The sequence below is a fragment of the Sycon ciliatum genome, chromosome 2, assembly GCF_964019385.1.
Source record: "Sycon ciliatum chromosome 2, ocSycCili1.1, whole genome shotgun sequence".
NCBI classification, from domain to species: domain Eukaryota; kingdom Metazoa; phylum Porifera; class Calcarea; order Leucosolenida; family Sycettidae; genus Sycon; species Sycon ciliatum.
In genome coordinates, this window is record NC_088644.1 from 10014053 (window position 1) to 10033510 (window position 19458).

Below are 19458 nucleotides of genomic sequence, written 5' to 3' on the forward strand. Positions count from 1 at the left end.
TGTTATTACACTACGATATCTGCCCTCACAGCTCACGCCGTTTGGGCAGATATCGGCCGGTATTGCCCTGATACTCGGCTAATAACACATACGTATTACATGTATGCATAGCGAAGCGAACGACTCATTATGCCGACATACGCTACTTGTTAGTCCGAGGTCGGTAGGGATCCTGTACTGGGCTTCTTGTGGAGCTGTGTGTATAACATTGAATCTTCAATTCAGACTTACTAGTACTAGTAGTAGGAGCTTACCCTCTGTGCTGACTACACCCTTCGCTACACCATTTGCAGTCTACACATAAAGGTGGCTGAACCTCAGTTCATAATCTGAAAAAGGCAATTATTTGAAGTGCAGCCAGGAAGTCTGTCTGGGTGGCACGACATATGCGCCCTACCTCTACACCAGTGCACTGCATCATGAGATACTACAGAAAAAGCTTGAAGAAGAGCTTCACTCAGTTGTCAACTACATGTAGTTACTTGTCGTGTTGAGAAATCTCAAGAAGACCTGCAAGGACATCATCATTTGATAAAAGAATACACGCTGGGAAAAATCGACCAGCGAATAAAAAGAAACTTTCCACAGCTTACAGAAAACTGCTGATGCACTAAAAGAAAGAGAGGCGTGTGTATACGTGTGTGTGTGTGTGTGTGTGTGTGTGTGTGTGTGTGTCCACGATACCTTGGGGAGTGGGTGCAATATAGTCGCTAGGCTCATTGGAAGGTGGGCGGTAAACTACAGGGCATGCATATAGAACCAGAAATAGAATAAAACACAGATGACAGCCAGCCGAGGACAACTTTGTACAAGAAATCAACTAAGGGATAAATATCTCCACAGGGCCTATATCCACAAGCACATGAGCGTATGTACAGAAAAGAGAATAAACCGTTTAAGCATATGGTACAGTGTTTGAGGGCGGAATACTGGCCAGCCAGGACAGCCTCATAGCTCCAGGAAAGAGTCTTTGCTATGCGGTGGATCACCAAGTATCTTCACCAAGTCCTTGTGATTGAGAACCTCTTTCTCGCGCAGTGCAGCAGTCAGCTACAGTAGCACAGGAAACACAAAAGTGCCACAAGAACAAGGGAGAAAAAAGCTTGGGCAATATTCGTGTCCAACTGGCCATACTGAACAACAAACGGAAAATAGAACATAATATCCCCAGCACAGTGCTATTCAATGAAATTGGGGTGCCTGGCATCAGCTTCCATGCCCCTTCCAAAATTCCAAACGCACGCTAATTCCCCCACCCCCATGCACACGCGCACGCACACACATACAGAGTACCAGTACTGCAGTACTAATAAATAACACAAGCAGTCTGCCAACCTTGTCGAGAAGCTCCTTGTTCTCCTCCAGCAACTTGACGGCTCGCATATTAGCCTGCTGCACCATCTGAGCAACTTCCTATACGTCCGTACACACACACACACACACACACACACACACACGCACATATATACACACACATGCACACACATGCACACACACACACACACACACACACACACACACACACACACACACACACACACACACACACACACACACACACACACACACACACACACACACACACACACACACACACACACACACACACACACACACACACACACACACACACACACACACACACACACACACACACACACACACACACACACACACACACACACACACACACACACACACACACACACACACACACACACACACACACACACACACACACACACACACACACACACACACACACACACACACACACACACACACACACACACACACACACACACACACACACACACACACACACACACACACACACACACACACACACACACACACACACACACCAGACGGATAACAGTAAACAGAGACGTGAACCAATGGCATGGAATACTAGTATGCTCTGGACTAAGGCATTGAGAATGATTAAAAATCGAATTGCTTGAATACATGTATTTTCATTTGTGCTTTGTTATTTACTACTGTTCAACGTCTCAGTGTTGCCACATAATTTTGGTCAAATATCAGTAGGGTGAAAAAATAAAATGCATCATCTGGGGGCTTTGCCCCAGACCCCCATAATAATAACCCCAGTATACACATGCACACAAAGCACACTCTTAAAAATCACGGTTCTGCGTGAAACTCAGGTTGAGTTTTCAGATTTTTCCCGAGACAGAATAATGATTTCACCTAACACCTTATTAGGAGATGAGAGAGCAATGGAAACAACCATGATGACCAGTAAAAGCAAAATCTGGATCATGACTTCTAATTTAGTTCTAAACGAAGCACAACGACAAAATGGGACATTTTCATGTCTGTTGTCGGCAGGCCCTCGGAAAAGGTCAATTGTCGGCGGGTCGGGATATGCCTCCAAAATCAGCAGGCTACTGACATGTCGGCAGGTGTGGCAACACAGACGTCTACACATGTGTCATAAGTACTTATTCAGGAAAGAAAATTCCCTGTGCACTGGTCCATGCTTTGGGAACTCAAAAGGCATGCACCCCCAGTGCTGAAAACACATGGAATGAACACAGAGAACACAGAGGTGAGAGTGTACAAAACCGTACCTGGTCCAGTTTCTGTCGCAAATGGTTGCTGTAGAATCGTTTAGAGCCGCCTTCGGTCTTATCAAAGGAGAGCTGGCCAACGCTCTCGCCCATGCCAAACTCCTGCACGGTGCGCTCGGCCAGCTCGGTAGCTTTCTTCAGGTGCTTCTGGCTGAGCGTGGACAGGCTGCCGTAGGACACAGTCTCAGCAGCACGACCGCCGACCAGCGAGCACAGCTGATCGTTGATGCTCTCCCGCGTCACAAGCATGGCCGGGACGGGCGCGAACTGCGTGTAGCCGAGTGCCGACGTGGTACGCGGCAGAATGGAGGTCTTCAGCGGTGGTGGGCTGTACTGAGTCATCCAGGCGACGAGGCAACGACCGGCCTCGTAGCTAGCCGACCGCTGGCGCTCATCATGCGCTACGCTGATTGTACGCTTCTCACTACCTATCACGTCACCAAACAGGCAGTGTAGACAACAGCCAACACAAACACAAACAGCTTCGCCCACATTGCCACTGGAGAGGGATTTCACAGAACTAGAGCATACGCTGCACTAGCTTGATTGGCAAACGGCAGGGCTTTGCAACAAGCCACAAGGAAAACAAAACAACTGCCCAGCATTCTGGTCGAGTAACAAGGGAACTGTACCCATGCCAGCCAAACAAAAGAGTGCTTAAAAACACTCTGAACAACGTGCACATTGGCAGGTGGATCACTAAGCTTCATAGGGAATGTGTTCATTGGTACGTTCAGGCGTGGTTTAAATCTGGCTTGGGAAAATTTATTTTTCATTGCTATCAGGTTTGGTCTCATTTTCTCTGTGCTGCGCTGATGAGTCCACAAAGGACGAAACAGTTCTGTCTGCAGATCGAGTCATTGGTACAAGTGTACATGTACGGCACTTATGGAACGGAATTCAACCAGTGGTCTCCGGCATGCACCCTGATCGTGCCCTTACCTGCCAAGATGCGCTCAATGGCGTACTCAAAGTTTGCTTCCGTCACCTTGTTTTGGTTCTCTCTGCCAGCGTGCAGGGCAGCCTCGTTGCAGACATTGGCAATGTCAGCTCCTGAATGAAACAGCATGGGGATATGGTCACAAAAGAACACACAAACGAAGTTACAAATTTGACAAAACATGGTGTGTGAGCACATTTCTTTAAAAATAATCACTGATGTATGTAATTTGCACAGACTGCTTCTTCAGCATGCAGTACGGACTACCACCTCTGGAGAAAGTATACCAATCCATACAAACTACAAGTCATTTGAGGTCAAGTTGAGTTTTTAGAGCTCCGTAGTCTTTGTAGATTTCCAGTAGCCCAGCCGGCACCAGGCCGGTCTGGAGCATAGTAGCGGGTAGTAGTAGTTGGTAGGCATGGACTCTGACGCGTCGGAGGCCCAGGGGACCCAGGACTTAGCTTTGCTGGGATTCGACGACCTGCGGAAACTGGCTACAAAACACAGCATAGAGGGCGTGAGTAAGCTGTCCCGTGCTGAGCTGGTGGAGAGCCTCCGGGCATTTGGTGTGGATGCACGAGCCGGAACGTATGTATCCAGGCTAGAGAATGCATTATTATCTTTGACGACCTGTATTGAAAACCTGAGCATTGAAATAGTGGCACTGAAGGTTGGCCAAAAAGCCGAAATTTCAGCCCTCCACGCCGAAATTGAAGTTCTGAAGAGAGAAATTGGCAGTTCGGAATTCAAAAAGGTTACACCCGCACCTGACGCACCCGTACTTAGCGTACCCGTAGCAGAAGTCTCTCCTGAGCTGGATGCAGCAGCACAGGCACGGAATACGCACTCTGCAGTCAACCCGTACTCGTACAGTGCAAAAGTAGTATCTGCACGTCCCAAAGCTCACTTCCCATCGCATTCTCCCATGACACAGTCAGCTACCTCCAATACGGGGACACATACTGATCAAGCCCTCCGGACAAACGTCATTTCATACTACCAGCGCCCACCCCGCAAACATGAGCAACTGCGCAGTGCCCATCGTACCAAATGCAAAGCTGTTCATGTTGGAAGAATTCACCCTGGTTGCTCTGCTTCCTCCATCGCAAAATGGTGCGAAAACAAGCAAGTGACTGTACTGAAATGCTCCGTCTCTGAGACAAAGTACTTTGGCCTAGCGTACGCGCACGTAGTCGTCACAGAAGATGACTGGGAAGCTGTGCAAAACACTGACTTTTGGCCTGACGGAGTGACAGCTCGAGAATGGCGATTCAAGGCTGACAGAATAAGTACAGCTGACAACACAACCGTCGATCAGTCTGCACAATAACGAACCTCAACCCCCCGATACTTCCTCACTGTTCCCCAAACATTACTACTAACAGCACACTTAATCCATTAGCTCAGCCTTTTTACCCACTTTCACAGCCAACCGCAGGATCACAGCCTATAATGTGCATCAATGCCAGGTCCATTAAGAACAAGACTGCCGAGCTGGCTCACATTTGTTCCACAGTTAAACCCCTCATTGTTTGCATAACGGAAACATGGCTCTCTCCACAGTCGTCTTTCACGGTCCCTGGATATGACTGTTTTCGCCGAGATCGTCCGCCAGATGAAAACAGGTCAGCTACCGATGCCACCCATGCATATGGCGGCGTCTGTATCATGGTACGGTCTGGGATGTTTCCAAAGGTCACCCATCGATCTGACCTCAGTATCCCTCTCCTGGAAGCCACATGGGTGGAAATAGCCCTGTCATCTGCTAACATACATTTCCCAGAGGCGCCTCATGTGAAGAAGTTGGTTATTGGTGCAGTATATCGACCCCCAGCCCTTACTCCATCAAGTATCAACACCTTCTGCAATTCCCTCCAGCACTGTCTAAGTACTCTTAAGAACCGAACAACATCTATCATGTTGATGGGAGACTTTAATGCTAAGTCATGTCATTGGCATGGAACTACCACGGATGCCGCTGGTCGCCAGCTTCACAGTCTATTCGGCATGTTCTCTCTCACGCAGCTCGTAAATTTTCCAACACATGAGTCATTGTCTGGCATGGGGGCAGCTCTCGACCTAGTTGTCACTGATATACCGGACTCTATATCCTGCCTCCGTGCTACAGCACCACTTGGTCAATCCGATCATTCTATCGTGGTTGGCCACATCCGTACTGTACCCTGCCCAGAAATGCCCACATACCGTTCTCGTGATGCCCGTTCGACTCCCCTGGATGTCCCTGATTTTAGTGTATTTTCTTTGGATTCTCTAGACAGCAACACTGTCGCGAGTATGAATACTGCCATGTCCCACATACATTGGCCAGCAGCTTTGAGCCTGGAGAGGCGCGATCCTGACATATCTGTGGACAACTTTTACTCTATCTTCCATAACATCTGTGCAAGATTTCTGCCCAGGCAGAAGCCGCCGGCTGTCAAGCGTATCCATATGAACCCCCCCCCCTGGCTGACCAGTACCCTCCGACATCAAATAAAGAAAAAACGAGATTCGTATAGTGTTTACCGAAAGTTTCCCTCGGCTGACAACTTCGCTATTTACAGACGAGAGCGAAACGTTACTCGCAATATGTCTCGAACTGCCCATCGACTGTACATCTCATCCCTAAGTGCATCCACGGCAAGACCCGCATCACCAAGTTTATTCCAGTTTGTCCGGAAGCTTCGATCTCCCCAAGGCAACAGCAGAACGACTGTAACTCAGCTCTCAGTCGCTGGTACTCTATATTCTGACCCTGTGGATGTGGCAGATGCTTTGAACGAACAGTTTATTGGTTTTGGAACACAAGATGATCCTTCATGGAATGTGCCAGACTTCAAGCCACCCGACGCCCCATCACGTGGAAGAACTACACCTACGTTGCAAGATGTCACCACCACGCCTTTTGCTGTGGCAAAGCAAATCCGCAACCTTAAGACCCGAAAGGCTGCGGGAGCGGACGGTATTTCTCATGAACTGAAACTATTTTGTTCCAGTATTGCATACCCTCTCAGCCTCATCTTTAACCTCACTTTTGCAACTGGTGCTTTCCCTGCTATTTGGAAACACGCAATTGTAACTCCGGTCTTTAAGAACAAGGGAAGTAAGCTCGATGCATCGAATTACCGCCCGATCTCGTTATTGTCAACAATCTCCAAGCTGTGTGAACGTATTATGTACAACCACTTATATACTTACCTGTCTCCTGTTCTACATCCGTCCCAGTCTGGATTCCGAAGAGGCGACTCTACGTCCTGGCAGCTTCTCAGACTTGTTCAATCGATGTCTTCTGTTCGTGAGAACGGCCATTACAGCATGCTATGTTTCTTTGATCTAAGCAAGGCCTTCGACACCGTATGGACACGCGGGCTCCTATACAAGCTGTCGCGCCATGGAATCCATGGTACTTGCTTCACGTGGCTCAGTACTTACCTGACGGGCAGACAGCAAAGGGTGCGTGTCGGCTCTGCTCTGTCTGCCAAAGGGCATGTACGGTCTGGAGTTCCTCAGGGATCAATCCTGGGGCCTCTCCTCTTCCTTATGTATGTAAACGATCTGGCAGAAATGGATCACACATCACTATATGCTGATGATACAGCACTACTTGTGACAGCACCCACTCTCCCCGAGGCTAGTGCCAAGTTACAGTCCAACATAGATGGCGTTATTCATTGGATGGAAAAATGGAAATTGCAACCCAACTCTTCGAAAACTGCTGTAATGTGTATCCCCCCCAGTTGTTCCTGTGACCTATCTTCATTAGTAACCAGTCCCTTCACCTTTCCAGGCACCACAACCCCGCTCTGCATCGTTGAAAAACACAAGCATCTTGGCGTCATTATTGACCAACACTTAACCTGGAAATCCCAGATCGAAAATTTAGACAGCCGTGTTAGCTCAGTAATGGGATTTCTCTCATCACACATCACCCACCTGCACACCGACTGTCGCCATGTTATCTACACATCTTACATTCTGCCTATTTTTGATTACTGCTGCATAATTTGGGCTGGCATTTCTAAAACACTGATTGCTCGACTCGAAGTTATGCATAGGCGTCTTTTGAAAATATTATTTCGGCTTCCTCGCCTGACTCCAAGCGCAGACTTATACCGCCTTGCTTCTGCTGTGCCGCTCTCGGTCCGCGTGCGTTTTTTGGCATGCCAGACAATTCATAAAATTAAGCTGGGCATTGCTCCTCTTCATGCTCTCTCCTGCCTAAGCTGGTTTGCTCAATCTCAAGACATGCGCACCAGAAACTCTCTCCGCTTCCCTATTGCGCGGTCTGCCTCTATGCAAACATCTCCTCTCTTCCTTGCTTACCGCCATTGGTCTCTCCTCCCACAACATCTAAAATCCTGCCAATGTTACAATACATTCACACAGCTACTGCAGAATGCAACATACTAGTTGATATCCAGCCCTGCCCTAGCTTCTTTTGCTTTTCAGTTCCCCTTTCATTCTTTTTCTTTCCCCCCTCTAGCTGTATTACCGCCATGGCTGGCTATCGCCCACATCACCATTTCATTGGCTAGTGCCACGTGATTGTGAATAAATAATAGTAATAATAATACATACTACATGTACATATACTGGTAGTAGAGTCTGATCATCAGCAGCTCTACCTCCACTCACCACTCTGTCCAGGTGTGAGCGTTGCTAGCCGCTTAGCATATGTGTACGCCGGCATCTCCAGCTCCAGCTTCCTCAAGTGCGTCTCGAAAATCTCCACACGCTCGGCCTGCGTGGGGAGCGCAATCTCAATCTTGCGATCAAAACGGCCGGGCCGAAGTAGAGCCTGGCAGGGGAAACATGAACAACAGATACTTCTTTATACTTCCTCTAAAACAACAATGAAAAACACGATCTGAGAACCATTATGCCAGATACAGCAGTTGGAAAATTTCGGAATCCCTCCCTGGGAAGGGTAGAGGAGGCAGAGACGATAGGAATACGCATGTAATGTATCAGCATTGGCCACATGTTTCTATCACCATCATGGCATCAGTAATGCAGTGTGCTGGTCCAAGGTGGCCTAGGTTACCTAGGTCAAAGGGAACTCAATAACTAAGTAGATAGCTAACATCAAGATCTTTCAGAAGTAATACCAAAATAGTAAATAGTACTCAATGCACCAGGCACTGGACATGCACCTTGACCGCAAAATTTAGCGAACAAATCTACACAGCTGAGTTGAGCAGGATCAAGCTTCCCAAGCTTGCACAGCACACATATACACACACACACACACACACCTGATCCAGAATGTCAACACGATTCGTCGAGGCCATCACTACAACACCTTCTAGTTTCTCCATTCCTACATGGCATGCAAGAGAGACAAAACACAACAGGCAAAGGAGAGAGAGAGAGAGAGAGAGAGAGAGAGAGAGAGAGAGAGAGAGAGAGAGAGAGAGAGAGAGAGAGAGCGAGAGAGAGAGAGAGAGAGAGAGAGAGAGAGAGAGAGAGAGAGGGAAAGAGAGAGAGAGGGAAAGAAAGAGAGAGAGAGAGTGAGTGAGAGTGAGTGAGTGAGAGTGAGAGAGAGAGAGAGAGAGAGAGAGAGAGAGAGAGAGAGAGAGAGAGAGAGAGAGAGAGAGAGAGAGAGAGAGAGAGAGAGAGAGAGAGAGCATGGTCCAACGTCAAGTTGACAAAACAATATGCACTTCACTATTTAACACATCCCAAGAGCTAGCAGAGCTCCCCTGCATATAGAGACAGAACTACGCAAGATACGGCCACCCCAGAGAGATGCCCAAGCACAGACACAGGTGCAGGTACTTCAGAGTAGACACATGAGTAAACAGACAAGCAGAGAGATACGAGGAGCATCATTCGGCAACATCGGCAGAAATTCAGCGACATACCATCCATTTCGACGAGCAGCTGGTTTAGAGTTTGTTCTGCTTCAGGATTATGCCTACAGAGTGCATAGACAAAGCAAAACTTGGCTTAGTACAAACATCACAACACATGATAGCTAACAGTTATACAGAGTGAACAGGAAACATACATGTAGAAAGTGTTAGTAGTTTAAGGCAAGGTAAAGGTAGTCAATTCTGAGTGTAGGGGCAAGAGGTGTTAGACACCTCTTGTTTCACAGAGCTCGACATAGTGACGGCCGTGCTCATCTCCTGTCCCTCGTCGCCATTGCTCCCTCAACCGAAGCCAGGTGCCAATTCCCAGATGGGTTTCCTGGGGGTGGAAACTATCTTCACTCACGCTGGGAATCGAACCGACAACCTTGTGTCTGGAAGGCCAATGCCCTAACCACTCTGCCAACCATGCACATAATTATTAGAACAAACCAGCAAAACAAAAAGGAAGCTACTTACGCTCCCGCTTCAGCACGCTTGCGTCCCACAGCATCCACCTCATCGATGAAGATGATGCATGGTGCACACCGCTTGGCCTGGTCAAACAGGCTACGAACACGCGCTGCACCCACACCTACAAGACACAGCAACAGCATAGTACAAGTACACTGCTACTAAAGTAGTGGAACAAAACAACTGACAAGTCAAGATGCTTTAAACTACTCGCTCAGCATAGAAACTCAGGACAATCACACACATAAAAAAAAGAGGAGTATCAAGCATTATGTACCACCCCCCCCCCCCCCCCACCCTCCTCTTCCAATCGAAAGTCCATACATTTTTCAAAACCTTTCATCCATCTCCACAAATGTAGAAGCTAACAATACACACATGCTATCTTCTCCCCCCCCCCCCCTCTCTCTCCCACAGACCGACATCATCACTAGGAATACAAAAAAAACCACAAGAGACAAGGGTGACAGACGTAATACAAATATTAGCAACATTGGTGAAGCATTTCAAAACTGCTGCATAGCATGTGTCAGGAATGGCGGAAGCAGTTTTCGATTGGTCCGACCATAGTCCATACCCTAGTCCATACCATAGTCCATACCCTAGTCCATACCATAGTCCAGACCCTAGTCCATACCCTAGTCTTTCATACAGTTTGTGTATGATAAGTTGGGTACACATAACCTCCTCAGCAGTAAACACACGTTGGTGACCAAACAGTTGGTCCGGCCATGGCCTGACCAGCCAGACCGGTTCCGCTGCCCCCTGTGTGACACTCCGTACTACCAGAACAAAACGCTTACCTCCGATCATCTCTACAAAGTCCGACCCGGCCATTGCCAAGAAAGGCACATTGGCCTCCGATGACACCGCCTTGGCAAGCAGTGTTTTGCCAGTACCAGGTGGACCAGTCAAAATAGCACCCTGAACAGTGAATAGCCACAAATACACGACACATTTAGGCTAGGATTTACCCAAGTGTAAATGCAGCAGTTCAAACAGAAAGCAACCAAGGACGCAGGGATAACAATCAGCTTGCGAATCACACCAAAGTCTTCCACAGTCATGAAAAGTACAGATGGAATCGTGTATTATAGCCAAGAATATCTACTGATCCAACAGCGCCCAGTCCCAAGGGTGCCGGGTAACTGACTCGCAACTGTACCATGCTGGGCTTGATGATGGCACATTTCCTGCTTGGGGTTGGCTTGTACTGGGCAATCCTTGGTGACATCACCCGTCCTATGACATCATAACGATCGCTTTACGCGAGGAGTGGCAGGTCACATGGGTAGCGAGTGGTAGGTCACGTGACAAGCCTCCACTACAATCAACCATGCCATGTGACTTTATGACGTCACCAAGGAAGGACCATCCAGCTCTATTGCACTGGCTGTACTATTATACAGGAACTAGCATTAGCTATCAAACAGAACAAAACAGATCATGCAGCATGAGGTACACCTCACCTTGGGAATACGAGCACCCAGTTCGTGGAAGCGCTTCGGTGTTTTCAGATAATCGACGAACTCGCGGATCTCTTCCTTTGCTTCCCGCATGCCGGCAACATCAGAAAACCTATTCATAAAAAAATAAGTCAAAAACTCCGTCGAAACTTGACCTCTGCACTGCAACTCAAGAAAAAATATTATCAACAAATATTTCAGCCTTGGGCCATCATCATGATCGATAAGAAATAGACAGTGAGGTCAGGTTGACAAAGACATGGGCAGGGAAAGAAATTAAACTCTACTTGCAGCTAAATCAAGTAGGGAAAGGAGAATGCTGAAATGCATTCCAGAATAAGAAGTACAGCATGGAACAGACTGTAATATATCCATAGAAAGTTTAGAAACAAAGCTGATCAAAATTTCACAAATCAATCCAGCAGTGCAATAGCTTCACAGCCAGCACAATGATCAGATGTACTCATGCAAAGATCGGACACATGATTTGAGAATTTACACACATACTTACTTCACTCCGCCAACTGGTGATTTCACAATGTGCGGCTTCGCAGCTCCCATCTGCAAAACAAAGCAGAGCAATATTCAAGTACAGTCAGCCTTGCGAATAGCAACCCTCGATCGTGCATAATCAAGTGTCATTATTCCCGAGTTGTCGATATTCGTGAGGTAGAAAGCATGCAGACAAATGGTCACAAGGTCTGAGGATAGTGTCGTTATTCACGAGTTGATGTTATACCTGAAGTAGTTATTCACGAGGTTGACTGTATACGCAAACACAGCCTCAAAGAGAATGCGTGCCAGCAGCCATTTGCCCAACTGCAATTCATCAGGCTGAGTCTGCACCACTGAGTATGTGCAAGAGAGGTGGCATACAGTGCTGACCAAATGCTATCAAGCTTGTGTTGTTCGACCAGCAACAGTGCAATGAAGACCGGTCCTTCTACACAGGGGACCTCTCTACACAGATGGTCTTTGTAGTAGAAGTTTGTACGCAGGTGATCTTTCTACACAGGTGGGCTCTCTACACAGGTGGTCCTTCTACATGGGTGATCTTTCTACATGGGTGATCTTTCTACATAGGTGGTCCATCTACACAGGTGGTACCTCTACACAGGTGGTACCTCTACACAGGTGGTACCTCTACACAGGTGGTCCATCTACACAGGTGGTACCTCTACATAGGTGGTCCTTCTACACAGGTGGTCTTTCTAAACAGGTTCCAACATGATGTTGAGACATGGCTTGAGAGCCGAGTGGCCTGGTCTCGAAAGACACGTGGTCTCTCATGTCGCTATCTACAGGGCTAATGACACAATAGCCACACAATACCGACTACAGGTGTACCCTCGTTAGTACGATATCGGGTACAAGACAAACCTCATCAGTGGACAAGGATCAACTATCCCCTGATGCCTGAACGCGTACATTCACGTCCGGATAGTAGATAATACTCGTCATAAGACAAACAATTTGAAATCACTGGGGTTGTCTACTAACAAGGGTAGACCTGTACACAGGCAACATCACAGTTCATCTAGCAACAACAAAAGACCAAGGAAACTGTTATCATCTAACCAGCGAGTACTCACCCGAAACGCAGTTAGTGGGGATTGCACGTTGGCGGTGATCAGTCGGCGGCCAAATCGAATGAGGAGCAGCGCCACCATGAGAATGGGGATGATATTGGGCCTGGTAAGACAACAATAAAAGCGGAAACACACACACACACACACACACACACCAAACACACACACACACACGCATCAAACACACACAGTGTCACGCAGAGAAAACGGAATGGAAACAGGTAGGGGTGTAAATGCACTTTTTCTATAGTTCACGATCAAGTTCCAGCAGTATGTACAGAATGTACAGCAACATAAGACGTTGCGGGGCTCGCTCAGTGCCGCAACACAGATGCATGTGGAGAGAACACAGCAAAGGAATTCATTCTCGACTTCTCGGCTACAGACGGCAGATCATTTTGTACTGCTTGCTTACCTCTCTTCTCGCACAATAGGTACTTCCATTGGATGAACACCCACGGCCTGGAAAGCCGCCGCCATCATATTTTCGGCCGAATCACCAGGACGGATTTTGAAGTAAAATTGTTTGTTGGGCGGAACTCTCTGTGTAATGAAAATGAAAAGGTAAATCCGGCAATGGCATGGATTATTGTACACTGATAGATCGCGACACCCGTAAACAACACACGTATATCAAAACCATTTCACCAAGTCTGTCTTTACCACCATTATTCCAAGTTAAGGGCGGTCCACAAATATCGAAATTTTTTCATAAAAAAATATTTTCGTTATGGGGTGGGAGGGGTTGACCAATTTCCCGTTTCCGAATACTTTGAAACATGTACGTGGCCGTAGGAGCAGTGACACACTTGCGACTTTTGTTGTACATGTATATGCATGTATATATCAACATTTTTACGTTCTGAGGGGGAGGAGAGAGGGAGGGGTTGGGTTGAAACAAAATAAATTCGTTTCGTGATAAAATTTCGATATTTACGGACGGCCCCTTATCCGTTAGAAAAGGAAAAGACATGCACATACCTTGCCATCGATCTGGGCCCCGTCGTGCAAGTTGATGTACGCATAATGGCCAGACACTCGAAGACTGGTAACCTGCATGCACACAAGCAAGCATTCAAACAAATGCAGCCAAGACTACGCAAGCAACTGTCGAAATACACAAACACCATAATGACGTGAGGCTTGGCCAGTACGACAGCACAACCTGCAACCTGCCTGCGCAGCGCACAATGAAGAAGGAACATACTGACACACTCGTACTGAAGATAAACTACAGTGTAGAAGAAATATAGGGGTGAAACATCACTCAGAAAAGACGGGTAAGTACAGGTAAGCAACTCAGCAATTCTGAAAGTTATCATCAGTACCCCCACACACACACACACGCACACACAGCAGTGAGATATTTTAGCACGCAGGCACAGCCAATCATATCTCGCAAACTAACCTCCCCAGACTTGAGGAACTTGTCGAAAAAGTCCTGAAAGGAAATCTCCTGCCCGAGGTCACTCCAAAGCGAATATAGCAGGTAGATAAGGAGGCCATCAATCACCATGTTAAACGCCGGATCTTGCTGCCCCTCCGGTGGTTGCTGCTGATTTTTGTTATTACCATGCTGGTCCCGGCTGTTACTGCTCCCCTCACTACCTTGCTCATCATCTTTACGCTCACTGCCCCTTTCTGTGCATGGAGAAGGAGATAGAGAAAGAAAGAGAGAGAGAGAGAGAGAGAGAGAGAGAGAGAAAGAGAAAGAGAGAGAGAGAAGAACAAAACACATTGGCAACTAAACAAGCCAACACTGTAGTCAATGTACGATTGCCGTTGATGGAGCTCAGATGCAGCGTGCTGACGAGATCATGAGCGCAAATACCCATCACAGAGGTGCCGTGACTACCTCCTTACATGCACACCATAAGAAAACAGTGCCCAGTGAGCATGAAAGCTCCCACAGGGCGGCCAATTACCTTTCTCCAACAGAACAGTGCTTGTGTGCAGCGATACCGAGCTTAGCCGCGAAGCCGAGGCATGATTCTGTCCCCGTTGTGCCTGAATGACAAGGGAGCAACACGTATACAGAGCAAGAGTCAGGACTAGTCTCCGCTTGCAGCTACTACTAGTACTCCTGCCGACTATACCAGAGCATACAGTACATGTAGTCACGAGCAATACTGTAAGGAAAAAAATATTTGCTTGCACACTTCGGGCATGTACTTAATGTGTGCACCTCACAGTGCGCAAAAGGGATTTTCAGCCTGAAACAGTGCATATCCAATGTATGCAATGCACCGTACTTCATCAAACACAGCCGCAGCAGAAAAAGCAGCAGAAACAGCAGCAGCAGTAGCACCAAACAAGACGGAGGTGAAACAGAAAGCACCGTTTGTTTCTTTGAAGTACAAGACTTGTATGTTTTCTGATCAGAACCAAAGTTCAAACACAGTCACGTGCACTGCATGATATCCAGTAGGAGGGGGGGGGGGGGGGGGGCAGGGCAAGGTTCTGCCCCTTATCAAGCGTTTCGTCCATGGCTCACAGCGGAAGCTGTAATGGTAATTGTGCATCACAAAACAGTACCTGCCGGGCACCCAGGGCTGGGGCTAGGATTTTTTACTTTGTGCATGTCTACTGGTACCAAAATGGGCATGCAATGATTATGTGCTCCTTCTTGAGGACTCCCCCTGGATTGTGTAGCAGTTGCTAGTGCGTATTGATAGTTGTTTGTTCAAGGATAGGCATCGTAACGATGTGGTATTTGCTGTGCCAGCCACACACACACACCACTGCCATCCATCATGCAATTAAATTATACAAACTGTGATCTGTAGATGTTCTTGAGAATAGGTCCCTGAAACATCACTCAACCACTGATAAGTGTGACCACTTTTGGCTATCGTAGTGCGAATATTTAAAATTCAATCAAATTCAGGTGAGAGGTCACACCGATGTTCAATATCAGGAGGAGGCGAGAATATTATTCCAGTACGCATACCTGTAAACATCTAGGACATCAGTACGTTCAGTCAACGGCCATAATGTGTCAAACAAAGTCTTACCAAGAGGGGTGTGTTGCGTAAGAGACTGTGGGAGAGCCTGGATGATGGCAATGTTATTCGTCCAGTCACAGCAACGCCACGCGCCCTACGCAAGGAAGAGAGCACGCTCGTGCATAGTGACATGATCGTAGATACTAAACCCTGGTGTTATGAACCATTGACAATGTTTCTAGTCAACACAAAAGAAAATTACTCCTCAGTAAAGTAGAAAAGGCCAATATCCTATTCAATCCTCTTCTGCTGCCTATTTTTCGAAAGCTGCCGACTTCAACAAAGTTAGTTCAAGTCGCCCAACACTACAGTTGCATAACGTCATTCATCACGTGCGCGAGTTACGTCACTCATTTCATTGGAGACTCCCCGGGAGTGTTATTTTTACGACTCGACTTTGCAGTCTGCACTGCAGTACTGCTTGACCTTTCTGCTGATAAACATGCAGGGAGGCAGTCTCCCTGCAATCATGGTATCAAGAATACCTCCATTGGGGGTTTTAAATTATACTCTTGATGGTATTCATGATAATGTCATGTGGATTGGGGACTGGTCTCTGTGCCAGACTGCTAGCCAGTCGTAAGGACAAGTGGTCGTGCAAACCAGGTCCACCAGGCCAAGCCAGAGGGGTATTTTTTACTTGCTCCCTGGTGAAAACCACCAGAACTTTTATTATAATTCTAGTTCATTTTGACCTCAGAATCAGAGTTCATATTAGCAGAGAGTGCCAAGTAGTGGCCGCATGTACCGCCGCCACTGTACGTACACTGGCTGGCAGTGCACGGTGGCGGTAAATGTACAAACCTGAAAAACTGGAAGAGTCCAGTCGATTTGACAAGGATGCCCGAGATAAGACCATGGGGATCAAGGTGTACCGACCAGCACAACTCCATGAGAAGGGCCTGATCAACCTACCATGAGTCCCTGACTCAATAGCGGGGCACACCTGGCGCTCCGCTGGTTGTACACATAAACCAACTAGGTAGCAGGCACCAAACCTCTATCACTACCTTGGAGTACAGTTGCGCCAATGAAATTGGACCAGTGTGCACGGGACATCTAGTGCTGCACGTGAAAACCGATCCGCATCTCACAGGTCACAGTTGCACACTCAGGTCTTACGTGGGCAAGGCATATTAATGATATTATCAACGGATTCATTGCATCCACCAGGCTGAAGAGAATAGCAGAAAACAATTCACTGATTCGAAATCAAAATTGAGCCATCGGTAAGTCTGTTGCTAGTGTCAAACCCGGGGAAAACCAAGTGTTTGCTAAGTATTTCACACAGGCATATACACATACGCAGCCACACACCCACACAAGCACACACCCACCTAGGTAACTATAGAACCATAGAAGGAAAGAGCTATCTACACGGTATCATGTGAATTTGGTTAATTCTGTAAACGGATAAGTTAAAAACAGAAAAGGAATGGGATGTGTTCTCGAAGTATACAAGGCAGAAACACTGCGCACAGCAATACAACTGGTAGCAAGCACAGCCGCCTATATGAATAAGTGTTCGTAGTTACGACACAATTTTGAACTGTGTTCATACAGCCCATAGCTATTATAGCTGGGTACGTAGATCACAAGATCCAGCACATACCTCAACAAATGGTAGGTGGACTCTAGTTGGGCGAGTACAGTATGAATGGGCAGCATACCCATCGATCGCTGCAGCGTGGAAGAACCGAGTAGACTGCTATGGGCACAGACAAAAGCAGGATCGGACTCTAACATGCCGCACAGACTGTCAGGAAAGTCACGTGCCAAGATCAGCCATTGACGACAGTCCTGAGCGCTCAATATAGAGAATGGACAACGGCATTGCGGCGGTGCAAACTCATCAGCGGGCGTCCTCCTCGATGAACCGGAGTTCCTTAGACTCGGCCGCACGGGTCTTCTTGTGCGCGTCAATGAGCGACTTGTAGCCGGAGCATTGAATGCAGTCGGCCGCTGCTGTACTCGTGCAACAAGTGACCAGGTCCATGATCTCAGGCTGGCACTGCGACTGGTCATACGCCTTATCTACGTATGCACGCAAAGGAACAAGAGACAGATGGCATACACAGACATTATTGTGAATCTAGTGACAATGACAAACAGTCCAATAGCAACTACACTACAATCAAACCTCCCAATAGTGCGAACGTCAATTGATCGATGGTCCTGGTTCTCAATAACGGGAGTTCTTCTTGTCCATATTCTATACCCAGTGAATATACAGTTGTTTATCCAATCGAGTTATGAATACTAGTTCTTCTAAAGCGAAAGTTTATCTCATCAGTGTTCTTCTCAATGAGAATACACTGTACAGTCTTACCCCATGACCAGCATGACACAATCAGCACTAGAATCATTCAGAACTTTTTTTAATTTTTAATTTCTGATTCTATTTAGGAAACTTCACTTCTCAACTCCAAACTCCAAAAACGGTCTCTTCACTGCGATTCAAATTTACATTACACCAAATTGTCCGGCCTGACCCATCATCAAGGTAATGAATTATTACTCTGATGATGGGTCAGGCCCGAAAATTTGGTGTAATGTAAATTTGAATCGCAGTGAAGAGACCGTTTTTGAGTTTGGAGTTGAGAAGTGAAGTTTCCTATATGGCCGAAATGTGTAAGTGGCTGCGTTGGAGTTTGCGGACAATAAGAAAAAATTCTGATTCTAGTGCCAAAAAATGGATATTTCGGGGGGGGGGGGGAGATTCCTATCTGTATCATCTGACAATGGTTAGGAACTGACAAGGTTTACATACTGCTTAGCTCTGTGCTTTGGAGCCTTAATTTGGTGCATGTGACCTAGTGCATGGTGACATCAGGTGATTGTTCGACTTGTAAAATCGGCTGATGAACATCTCGCATGACGATTGTCAATAGCCGTGCTATCTGGTGACGTTTCGCCCAAGTCCAGACTCAATCAAAATGTGTGCTCTCTCATTGTGTTGTGCACCTATTATTTCCATCATCTGCAACTACATGTACACGATTACCATTTACCATAGACTCGATCAGAACAAAGCTGACATTACAGTCATGTACATCTAGGCCGATAGGGTCTGGACTCGAAATCACAGTTGGCAACGAGGACCACAGACACGTTGTCCAGGCCCATAATGGTTAGTACTAGTAATGGTTACAGGTCATGTAATACGTTCACACGATGTGCTGCTTTGTAGAATACTATTCTGAAAAGGTCAGCGAGACAATTATACAAATTTTGTAGTTTGTAACTCAGAAAGAATCCCACCTGCCAGGCATCGCTGAATGGCACATGCCTGAGGACGGCAAATTACATTCTTCTTCTCCTTTCCACTTGGGGTGGTCTTCTTAGCCTCAGCCATTGCCAGCGTGGACTATTACCACCAAGATGCTCGGCACAACAAATAAAAACTGAAAATGACGCAACACTTCACCGTTTGTGACTGCTGACTCTTGATCTCGATCTTGCACACTACACCGTACACGGGTACGGTACGGGTGACTCGATCCACGAGTTCGATTTGAAAAATACATTCGACAGC

General features: G+C 47.1%; 2 protein-coding genes across 2 annotated transcripts; both read right to left on the reverse strand.

Annotated features, from left to right (window-relative positions):
• Positions 1-425: 425 nt before the first annotated feature.
• LOC135808593 (paraplegin-like) lies at positions 426-16187 on the reverse strand. Its single transcript, XM_065321810.1, has 17 exons — positions 15933-16187; positions 14844-14925; positions 14327-14559; positions 13900-13971; positions 13334-13461; positions 12922-13021; positions 11841-11890; positions 11333-11441; positions 10667-10787; positions 9870-9984; positions 9402-9454; positions 8793-8857; positions 8173-8335; positions 3537-3647; positions 2595-3022; positions 1336-1413; positions 426-1050 (listed from the first exon to the last, which is right to left on the reverse strand). The coding sequence occupies exons 1-17, from the start codon at positions 16053-16055 to the stop codon at positions 949-951; spliced, it is 2133 nt and encodes a 710-aa protein (XP_065177882.1). The 5' UTR covers positions 16056-16187; the 3' UTR covers positions 426-948.
• An 852-nt stretch (positions 16188-17039) lies between these two features.
• On the reverse strand, positions 17040-19351 carry LOC135808594 (cx9C motif-containing protein 4-like). The gene is made up of 2 exons (XM_065321811.1): positions 19185-19351; positions 17040-17957 (listed from the first exon to the last, which is right to left on the reverse strand). Exons 1-2 carry the CDS (start codon positions 19276-19278, stop codon positions 17776-17778), a joined length of 276 nt encoding a protein of 91 aa, XP_065177883.1. The 5' UTR covers positions 19279-19351; the 3' UTR covers positions 17040-17775.
• Positions 19352-19458: the final 107 nt, after the last annotated feature.

Bases quoted from the DNA above. Each gene is read 5' to 3' on its own strand.
- LOC135808593 (XM_065321810.1), bottom strand. From the start codon at position 16,055: ATGTCACTATGCACGAGCGTGCTCTCTTCCTTGCGTAGGGCGCGTGGC. The intron at 13,972-14,326 runs GTTAGTTTGCGA...GTGTGCATGCAG, and splicing joins AGTTCCTCAAGTCTGGGGAG to GTTACCAGTCTTCGAGTGTC. The intron at 9,985-10,666 runs GTAAGCGTTTTG...TGTGTCTTGTAG, and splicing joins CTTTGTAGAGATGATCGGAG to GTGTGGGTGCAGCGCGTGTT.
- LOC135808594 (XM_065321811.1), bottom strand. From the start codon at position 19,278: ATGGCTGAGGCTAAGAAGACCACCCCAAGTGGAAAGGAGAAGAAGAAT. The intron at 17,958-19,184 runs GTGGGATTCTTT...GTGCATACGTAG, and splicing joins CATTCAGCGATGCCTGGCAG to ATAAGGCGTATGACCAGTCG.